Source organism: Acyrthosiphon pisum, chromosome A3 (genome assembly GCF_005508785.2).
Source record: "Acyrthosiphon pisum isolate AL4f chromosome A3, pea_aphid_22Mar2018_4r6ur, whole genome shotgun sequence".
NCBI classification, from domain to species: Eukaryota; Metazoa; Arthropoda; class Insecta; order Hemiptera; family Aphididae; genus Acyrthosiphon; species Acyrthosiphon pisum.
This window is the reverse complement of record NC_042496.1, coordinates 8165060-8176332: the sequence shown is the minus strand read 5'-3', so window position 1 is coordinate 8176332 and position 11273 is coordinate 8165060. Positions and strand designations below refer to the sequence as shown.

Genomic DNA, 11273 nt, shown 5'->3' with positions numbered 1-11273 from the left:
GTTAATTATTTTATTGACTGACGAAATATTTTTAAAATTGATTTTCCTGGCTCGTTGACGACAATTATTGATAATCAATAATCGTTCAATGTAGAAATAAAAACTTTTAAAAATACCTACACTAAAATTGTATTATATTAGTTAGGAATTTATTTACGCTATTGTTCACTTCAAATAATTAAAAACAGAACCTTGATATTTAACTCTGGTTCAATCGACTCTGGACACGCTTAGGTGATCTGCAGTAAATGAATACCGATACCAGAATGGTTGGAATAAATAATGGATTTACTGGATCACTATAATTACTTTTTCTACAGCGTTGAATGATAAATATTATATTGACGCATAGGTAGGTACTAAAACCAATACTAATTAATAACCTATCACCTATGTGCGACATATAAATATGCAGCGACCTCCTTCCTGTAAAATACAATATGGGTACCTACATACCTACCTATAATAGATACTCACTAAATGTGACAGATAACTAGTATAGCTGATGCCGTGAAGCTGTACAAACAAAAACTGAAAACCAAATATTCTAATGACTATGTTCTGAAGAAAACTACAATAAATATTAACAAGACTATATAGTATACCTATTATATTAATAAATTATGATTAAGCGTCCTCCGGTTTAATCTAATTGGCACTTACTTCACACAATTCAAATGAATTTGTAGGCAGCCATTTGTCGCGGCAACAATTTTGAAACCAAAATTATCTTAATTCGTGGTTGCTAGCCATCTATGCACTATGCAGTAACGTTGAAACTTTATTTTCAAAGATAGAAATTACATAAAACTTATTTGTACCATAAGTGACACACTATATACAATAACTTTATTACTTTATAAATTATAATGTTTTATATAATATTATATAATATAATATATTATATAATATTATTTTATTATAAAATATATATAAAAAAAGAATTATACATACAAATACATTTTTTTTTTTTTTTGGTCCACCAGTGATAGGGCGTCCGTGTCCGGCAGCGGCATATGTCATTATGTCAACATGTACCTTTCATTATGTGCTTGTACGTGTTTAATTAAGGAATTTTTTTCTATACACTTTTGCGCAATATTAAGCACATACAAATTCTACAAGCAGAAAGGCAAACGTTTTTTTAATATAATAATATATACATATACTGTCTTATAATATTATTATTATTTAATTATTTAAACAGTCGAAGGAGAGTCACCACTATAACGACGGGATGGGGGTACTTTTCCCGAAATTTCATGGCGAGGAAAAAAAAAAAAAAATGATAACCCGACCTAGCCAACATCAAATAAGTTCAAATTTTCAATTCAGCATTATCTATACACGCATTATCTATACACGATAACGTTTCCAAAAAATATTGATTTGTTTTGAACTGTTTTGATACATTTTCAGTTTCCAATTTTATTAGTTTTTTTTTTTCTATGTATGTCAATACAATTTTATTTGTTGGGTAAAAAAGCTTGAAAAATTAATACAAGGCTCCTGATATATTGTTACAATATCAGTTAAAAATATTAAAAATACATAGGCACAATTTTTTTTTTATAAACATTACAAGTTTGAATTTTGACAAAAGGCGTAAAAATCACGAAAATGTGCAAATTATTTTGAGTTAGAAATTTCTAAAAATTTTTTTTTTTAAATCTAAGATTTTAAAATGTAATTCATGATAAGTATAAGGACATAAGGTTATCTACCTTTATCAACAAGGAAAATATCTATAAGAAAGTCAAATTAAATTCTTATGAGCGTTTGAAGCCCTTATTTTTACAAATTTTACATTCATTCGATATTTCATATCGGTAGGTAGCGATTTTCTTATTTTATTTTAATTCAAAAATTAATAATTGTGATACATGAAAATTTCACTGAATGTTTATATTTTTATTTTATTTACACCATACAATTTTGAAATACAATTTACGGACAATTTCAAATTTCAATTTTAATTTTTTTTTTTCTATGAATATCAATAAAATTTTATTATTTGGGTCAAAAACCATTAAACATTAATATAAGGCTTATGGTATATTGTTGCAATAACAGATAAAAAATATTAAAAATACATTGGAATGTTTTTTTTTATAATCATTTAAGTTCAAGTTTTGACAAAATATATCAAATTGAAAATTTACAAATTATTTAGTTGTTAAAAATATATAAAATGTTCAACTTTTATAGCTAAGGATTTAAAACTTTTAAAATTTAAAATTTAAAACAATGTTCGTGTAAATAGGTTAAATATAAATTACTTTATTCACAATATCATCAGACTGGTATACCTACTTATTATAGTAATATAACATAGGCTAAATGACCGCCATCTTGGCTCAGAATCGTTTTTCTTATACAATGCTATTATATCATTGAATTTAAATTTAACACAATCCATTACAGTGACCCTTCACTTGTAACCAACTGTACAGAAGAACGACACCCACTTTATTTTCACTGGTGTGTACCCGGCATAAACGGCTAAACCTCAACGGCCGACGTGGAGACAACATTGAAATATTGAATAAAATAAATATAATAAAATAATCTAATATAACACTCATGAATAATTATGTGGCGCTCGGGTAAAAGGTCTTAAGTCCAAAAATTGCAAAAATAGGATTAAAATACATAAAAGATAAAAAGAACTAAGCCCTATCCCTACCCAATGCGTCATAATACGAATGTGTAAAAAGCCCCTTTATTGAAAATATTAGTCATAATGGATTAGATCATATAAGTCTTTATGCACAGTTAAAAAAATATATTTTGCACATAAGACCTTTTGCACGAGCACCACAGAATTATTGTCTAACACAAATATCTCTTTGTTGGTCTATTTTAACGTCTTGTACGGGTTAGGTCCCCACAGTCTCAACTTGAAGCATGAATGATGAATGCAGAATTGAAATTGTTGAGATAATTTTATCGCATCATCTTAAAAAAGACAGAACCATTATAGATATATTATATCGTAGATCCATCGTGGATCGATGACCGAGCCATTTTACTACATTTTTCTTATCTATATAGTCCACGAATTATTTTATAATATTATATGAGTAAACTTTTTTATATGTTAATAAAATATTATAATTTAGTCATGTTTTAGCCATTTTAGGTGTTTTCAACTTAATTTCATGAGTACGACTATGCTCAGGAATTTTGGTTAGGGGGGGGGGGGGGGGGAGTTGGTTTGAATTTTTTTGAAATGTAGAAAAGTTTTATCACCGCTCCCGATTAATTTTTTCTAACTAAATTGAAAAAAATTGGTATAGAAAATCATTGATTTTTAAAAATTGAACAATATATATATATATATATATATAAATGAATGTTTGTGCGTGTGTCCTTTATGCATTCTAGTGTAAAATATAATATAATTTACTCTTACAAAGACATTTGCTTCCACAGCGTGTTACACCCAAATGAGTTGAACGATCACAATTTTTTTCCGGGCAACGCCGGGTAATTCAGCTGTAGTTTTATTATAAAACCAAATTAATGTTTGTTTTCTTTTTAATAAATGTTATAATAATGTTTAGTTTAATATTTCTGATAGGTATAATATGTTTTGATATTAAATTTCAAACCATTAAGTCTTAAGAAGTTAGTTATTAATTAATAACTATATCCTAAAAAATATAATATATAATATATTTGGATATTCCTATAAAGTATAATATCACATTTTTACACCTATATTTTGTATTTTATGAAATCCGCTCTATTGAGGAGGTCTAGCGTAAACGTCACACGCAAAACGGCCAATCAGAAAATATCATGATACCTGGCTAACCCACAGATATCTATACTAGTATAGATATCTGTGGGCTAACCTCGTCTTTATAGATTAAACTGGCTTATCTTATTAATAAGCTCTGATAAGAAGTTAAAATTGTTAAGAACATTTTTTTTTACAGGTAACATTAACCATAATAATATCTAGTCGGTGGTCATAATATATACTTATCTATGTCGGCGGCGGTTATTAGTTATTCAATCATTTTAACTACTAAAATTAATAATTCAAAAATTTTTTATAACGTTATTATAAATGTATAATAATTTTCAAAATGTTTTGAACTTAAGTATACTGTGGTCGCTATGAATTCAGATTTACCTCAATATTGTCAGCCTGGACCATCTACATCGAAAGATGAAAACCATCCACGGACAAATACTGATGAAAAACTCCAATTTCCTCCTTACCACTACCAATTGGATACATCACAACCATCCACGTCTGCTGCACAACTTACATATCCAGTGCCTCTATCACCCTGGCCAAACAGTCAAAGTTTTCCTTCGTATATGCCAATACCGGGAAATTCTACACAGTCGTCATATATTTACCCACCAACTTCTAGCTTAAGACTGCCACCCGCTGAACAAGTACCACCAAACTGTTTAGATTGGACCATTAATCCTATTAAACCCCCACCGCAGCAGTTTAAAACTACATCGGAGCCATTGTTTGCACTTGGATATAGTTCAACCATTTCAGAAAATTGGATGGAAGGAGATAAAGGACTCCAGTACAGTATTAAAAATTTCACATTTTGTACTAAAAGAATAAACAGTTTAAATTCAGCTACTAGCTCCAGTCAAGTAAATGAGTATGACTCTTTGCTCGTCTCCATCCCTCAGGTATCTTAATAATTTTTGATTTTGTTCAAACAATATCCAATAAAACCTATTCTAGAAATTATGTTATCTAAACACTAATTTCATTAATATAACAAAAATAATTATCTAACATAAACTACATTTATATTAAAGGCTCTAGAAGGAGATTATCATTATTATGTATGGCCCGCATCACCTGTACTCGCGTGGATTATATGGGAACATAGACTTGAACTGCCTGGAAAAAAGATATTAGAAGTTGGTTCTGGAACTTCTTTGCCTGGTATAGTAGCCGCTAAATGTGGAGCTATTGTTACGTTAACTGATGACCCTACTATACCCGGAACTATCAAACATGTTCAGAAATGTTGCTACATGAATAGCTTGTATCCCGAACAAGTAAAGTTTTACCATCTATTTTATTAGTTATTTTTTTTTGTAAAATCAATTATTTTGTATATAGATAAGAGTACTCGGATTGCAGTGGGGCTACTTTTTCCGTGAAACTTTAAATATTGGACCATTTGATTTGATTATTGGTTCAGATTGTTTTTATGAACCAACTTTGTTTGAGGATCTAATTGCAACTATATCATTTTTATTAGAACGTAATCCGTTGGCCAAGTTTATGACAACATATCATGAAAGAGACCCAGAATACGGAATTGACGAACTTGCAGCAAAATGGAAACTTAAATGTACACACAAACCACTTGAAGACTTGGGTCAAAACAATGAGCTTGATATTTATGAACTTATGAAAGGGAATGATATACATTTAGTAGAAATTACCAGAAAAGTATTTAAAAAAAATTAAACTTAATATTATGTTATGTTATCCAGTGATTCAATTTATTCCGTCCAGAATACAAAATATTTATTTATATAAATACAACATAACAGTAATCTTTAATTGACAATTTTTTTTGAAAATTCAGATCAAGTTACCTATTAAAGTTAATATTTTATTTAAAAAAAATATTTTGTACTGATATTGTTAATGTTGATTTTAATAATTGCATAAATGTTTTCATACCTTTCTACTTAAGTCAATTCTTTAAAAAATTCTCAATCATTTTTTGTCAGTCATGCCACAGAGGCATAAGTAGAAAGGTCTATAGTCCTGATATATTTTTATTGCAAAATGAGGATAGTCCTCCCTCTTTACAAATTGGTATCACTATTAAATATGTTTGGTCAGTTTAAATTAAATATAATAAATATTTTCAAAATTGTATAGGAAAAAGAAATTAACAATATTATTTTAACGCGTTTACCTAAAAAATCTAAGTGGGCTTCAAACATTCTGAGTGCTTCACCCTCTTCCCACTAAGCTATGTTTTAGGGTAAAGTAGTTTATACTACCACAACATGATATATATATATTAGACACAACGTATTTTATTACATAATTTAATTTATTATACATTGGATTACTTTAGTACTGGAAAATAATATTACCAAACCAAAATATAGTAAATAATTATGTATAAACTAAAGTTTAATTAAAGACAAAAACAACTGAACTCTATTAAGTATTGCATGTTAAGTTATGGATATATTAGTATTCATTAAAATTGTTATGAGCAGTTAATTTGGCATGTTCCTGTGCTTGTGTTTGTCCAATCATAATACAACCACAATCAAGGCATTTAAGTGTAAATCGATTTACATCTGTATACTGTCTACTAGACTTAGCTTCATTAGCTAACATCTGAGCAGCGTCTAACATGCGATCATCATTTGTCGGGAATAATGTTTGTATCTCTCCTGGCTGAAATTATATGAAAATATAATTAAATAAATTTGAATATTGTAAAATAATTATTTAAAAAAAAAAAAATACTCACAGAAAACGGTGATTCCAAATAAAGAGGGTCATAATGAATACCATCATAAATAAGAAATACTCGGTGAGGGTAGTTTTTATCTTCACCAAATTTACTAATAGAACCACTTTGAGTATCAATTACAGCAATTTCTATACCATAGAAGTTAGACAATATAGACACCTCAATAGCACCACCCCATGAATTTGGATTCCGTATCCATTCGCAATAATCTTCATTAGGTTTTCCAAGTACTGCCTCACTAAAATCTGTTTGATTATCTTTTACGGCATTAGCTATTATCTCACGCATATAGTTGCCACTACTCAAATCAATTTTACCTGAAAATCATCAACAAACGATATTATGCATTACGTTAAGTATCTTATAATCATTGAACATTTGGGCCAAATCCAGTGGCGCAACTAGGGATGAAATGTTGGGGGGGCTGTAGCCCCCACCTGACATTACATGAAATGTAATCCATGCGATGCCACCACACCCCCATATATGTCCACTTAAAATTATAGAAAAATCATACAAACAATATCAATTATTTATTTACTCAAGTATTTAAATATACGTTATTTTTCAATATTTATATTATAATTTTCAAACATTAACAATAATATTTTTTTCTTAAAAGCTTTATATTATGTATTATAATATACCCCCGAAATAAAATATTACATTTCCTAATAATATTTTAACGATATGTAAATAATAATAATTATTATTAGAAGTAGATTTTACAAGTTTTATTTAATATAGGTAAATACAGTATTAATTAAGATTATAAAATAAAAATATTTCTAATGATAGATACATCAAATAAAATAAATAATTATTAAACAAATAGTTAATGAATGTCAGTACCTAATCAGTTATCTTTTAAAAGAACTATTAACAATATTATTGTTAATTTTTGAATATTATTTATATTATATATTAATTTTTTTAATGAAAAGTGTACCTATATTATACAAGTGTAATAATATATTTGTAATTAAATATTAATAATGTAATAATTGCACTAATTACGTTTTAAAAATGCTATATGGTTATCAGTAATATTGTAGTCTATGGGTTATTTTTCCTAGGGTCGGGGATTTTTTTCAAGGGATTTTTATTCCGCTATTACCCATCTCATCATGTTATAGTTTAGTGCATAGGTATACTGTAAAATTATGTGTAATAACTAATAATCTTACCAAATACAAAATAATTTATATCACATTGGCATAAATTGTTTCCTTACAGCTTATGATATTTACCATATTTATCATAGGCAATACAAAATAAGTTTAAATAAAAATTAAAAAGCCTAAATTATTACCAACATTTTTTTCCAAAAAAAAGATAAGAAATACAGTTTAATTTTAAAGATTTGTTTATATTTTAGGAAAGAATTGAATAATTTATTTTGAGGAGACTATTATAAGTTTTGGGAGGCAAGCCCCCCCCCCAGCTCCCCCTTTAGTTGAGCTTATGGCCAAATCTAAAAATATCTACAACTTATGACAATTTTTCTCCATTATGTAAAAGGAGAAACCATTAAACAAAAATAATAAAATGACTGTTATGTCCAAATACTATTCACTTTGTTTTTATTTTTTGTTAGTTGCAAACTTTATTAGAAATTCAAAAATTTTAAATTAATTTTAATACTTATATAAGTAAATAACAAATATTATTTAAAAAGGATACATTGTATCATACAATTGTTTACAAGTGTGAAATAACTATTATTTCATATATTTACTCAAATAACATGACATTTTTTCCAATAATATACAATTATATAAAACATTAAATTAATATTACCTCCCAACACAAATCCCATACTGGTGAACAAACAAGAATTATCAGCTGGTACAACTTTACGCAAAATCAATGGCACTTCATCTCCTACTTCTTGATCTGTGACATGCTTTAGAGTATTACTTTCAGTTTGTACTCTGAGCTGTTGGACACTAGCACTACTTGAGTCTACTTCAGCTATAATTGTATCACCTGACTTAAGACCAGCATCTTGAATAGTACCTTCTATTTTGTGTATGGACTTAGGTGGAAAGCCAAACAACAGTTTAATGCTAGCTACTGGTATTTCAGTCAGTACTGACACCTGCTCTTTCAAACTAGATATTGGACAATTTAAAGGAATTGTCATTGGAAACGTTCCCGAACGGCATTTTAGCCGTAACACTACGTCTGACATTGGTCAACTACGTTTGTTGCAGAACATAATTTGATAAATATGTCTACAAAAAATTACAAAACATTAATACCTACCAATGCAATATTACAAAAAATACTGTGTATATTGTAGAATACGGAATACGAATTATTATGAAAATTTTTATAGAGAATATTAAAAGTAGAGAACACTATTTGTTATGGTCTATACAGAATACAGATTAGAGGAGAAAAAAACCTCGTATCTCAATTCAATGATATTTAACAAATGAAAGTTGAAAAGCGTTTGGAAAATATGATAAAAGTACAGTGTGACCATAGAACAATATTCTGGTGTGACCAAAATAAAAAATCAATTTTAAAAATGTTATCATAACTATCGAGTTTCGATTGTAAACGATTAAAATAGCTCAAAAGTCAAAAATCAAAATAGCAATGAAAAATTATTTTAATTAATGTTATTGCCCAGACTCATTCACTCATATACACAAATAAGTAATAACTGTTGTGTACTTGATTTATGATTTAAAACACAATATAAATAACGAACAATTAACACCATCAAATTAGGTACCTATACGCTAAAATGAATTACAATTAATATTTATCAACTAACATAATGATTATGGTAAGTCGTGAGTATCCAAACGTAAAAAATTAAATTCTAAAATTTATAGAGAATATAGACGTATAGTGCTGATTTTAGATTCTGAGTGGAATGATGAATGTATTGATTTTACAATGATGTGTGTTTTTTTTTTAATTTTCAAATTTTTTTTTATGTCTGTCATCACCTTTTAGGACAGTAAAAGTGCTTAGATTTTCTTCAACAGTACCTTTTCTGATAGAAAAGTGAATCTAGTTGGTACTTGGGGGTGGGGTCAAAACTAATTTCCCAGTAGTTTTCAAAAGCACCGTGAAAAACAAAAGAACAATTAAGGAAAAACGGGAATTTTTACGCAAAATCTGTTTCGAGAAAATTGATTTTGGTTTTTGGTGTAACTTTAAAACAAATAACCGTAGATACATGACATTTTCACTGATTGTTAATATTTCCATTTTCTATACATGATAAAATTTTAAAAATATTTTGATTTGTTTTAAACTATTTAGGGACATTTTCATTTTCCAATTTTATTAGTTTTTTTTTCTGTGAATGTCAATAAAACTTTATTTGTTGAGTAAAAATACTTGAAAATTTAATACAAGGCTCCTACTATATTGTTACAATGATATTAGAAAAATATTAAAAATCCTTAGACACAGTTTTTTTTTTTAGCATTTAAAGTTCAAAAATATATAAAAATCACGAAAATTAGCAAATTATTTTGAGTTAAGAATTCGTAAAAATTTTTCTTTTTAAATCTAAGATTTGAAAATGTAATACAAGATTCCTCATAATTTTGTTTACCTTTATCAAAAAAAAATGTCTACAAGAAAGTCAAATTAAATTTTTGTGAGCGTTTGAAATTCATATTTTGACAAAATTTATCAAATTTAAAACTGAAAAATTATTTTGTAGATAAAAATGTATAAAATGTTCAACTTTTATATATAAGGATTGAAAATTTAAAACAAGATTCCACGTAAGTAGTTAATTCTGTTACCAAAAAATCTAAAAAATACATAAGCAGTTTATTTTTATACTCATTTTAAGTTCAAATTTGGACGAAATTACATATAAAAAAACCTAGAGTAACTATTTTAGTTATTTTGTTGTGATTGTATAATATTATTCGTGGGTACTTAAAACTTCTAAAGTATACTATTATATATATATGATAGTATCACGGGTTGTTGTTGATGTATAACGCGTTATAACTACCTACTCGAAGGCTGGGCAAGTTAACGATTTTTTTTAACTCGTTTAGTTAAGTTATTTTGATTTTTGAAATAATAAAGTTAAGTGTTAACCACTTACTTTATTTTTTTTTGAAAAAAAGTAACTTCACTTAGCGGTAAGTTAAAATTTGCTAATTTGAAAAAATAAAAATTTCAGAAACATAATAATATGGTTTATTAGATATTTTTTTACGCTCAAGAAAATTACTGAGTAAATTTAAGAGGATGTCACACCCGCTGTGTTGTCTCCGCCTATTATAAATGTACAACATAGCAAAAAATGTTGTGCGCAGGACAACTTTTATCTTTCTGTGTTTGTAGTAGTAGCTCCAAAATTTCTGAACATATAGAGTGGAAGATTATCTATGCAACAGCGTGCCATATTTTAGCTAACATAAATACAATAAAAGTTATTTGCTTCTAAATATTTGGTTTTTTTGTTTTTTAGATTCTGAGTGGAACGATGAATGTATTGATTTTACAATGATGTGTGTTTTTTTATTTTTTTTTTATTTTTTTTTTTATTTTTTTTTTTATTTTTTTTTTTATTTTTTTTGTGTCTGTGTACACGATAAGTAGTCGAAATAATGCTACGATTTTCAACTTCAGTATCTTGTTCGATCAGAAAGTGAATATCGTTGGTGCATTGGGGAGGTCAAAATTTAAATTTCCCAGTGGTTTTCAAAAGCGCCGTGAAAAACAAAAGAAAAATTAAGGAAAAACGGGAATTTTTACGCAAAATCGATTTTTCACAAA

At 27.5% G+C, this 11273-nt stretch overlaps 2 protein-coding genes across 2 annotated transcripts; one reads left to right on the top strand and one right to left on the bottom strand.

The window, feature by feature from the left end:
- Window positions 1-3958: 3958 nt before the first annotated feature.
- On the top strand, window positions 3959-5691 carry LOC100159307 (methyltransferase-like protein 23). The gene is made up of 3 exons (XM_001946423.5): window positions 3959-4671; window positions 4804-5049; window positions 5114-5691. Exons 1-3 carry the CDS (start codon window positions 4129-4131, stop codon window positions 5465-5467), a joined length of 1143 nt encoding a protein of 380 aa, XP_001946458.1. The 5' UTR covers window positions 3959-4128; the 3' UTR covers window positions 5468-5691.
- Window positions 5692-6038: 347 nt separating this feature from the next.
- Yod1 (YOD1 OTU deubiquinating enzyme 1 homolog) lies at window positions 6039-8897 on the bottom strand. Its single transcript, NM_001162278.2, is given in 3 exon segments — window positions 6039-6424; window positions 6501-6820; window positions 8304-8897. Coding segments are annotated over 3 exon segments (927 nt in total). The 5' UTR covers window positions 8698-8897; the 3' UTR covers window positions 6039-6211.
- Window positions 8898-11273: the final 2376 nt, after the last annotated feature.

Excerpts from the sequence above, each read along its gene's own strand:
- LOC100159307 (XM_001946423.5), top strand. The coding sequence starts at position 4,129 with ATGAATTCAGATTTACCTCAATATTGTCAGCCTGGACCATCTACATCG. Across the intron at positions 4,672-4,803 it reads TGCTCGTCTCCATCCCTCAG|GCTCTAGAAGGAGATTATCA; the intron begins GTATCTTAATAA and ends TTTATATTAAAG. Across the intron at positions 5,050-5,113 it reads ATAGCTTGTATCCCGAACAA|ATAAGAGTACTCGGATTGCA; the intron begins GTAAAGTTTTAC and ends TTTTGTATATAG.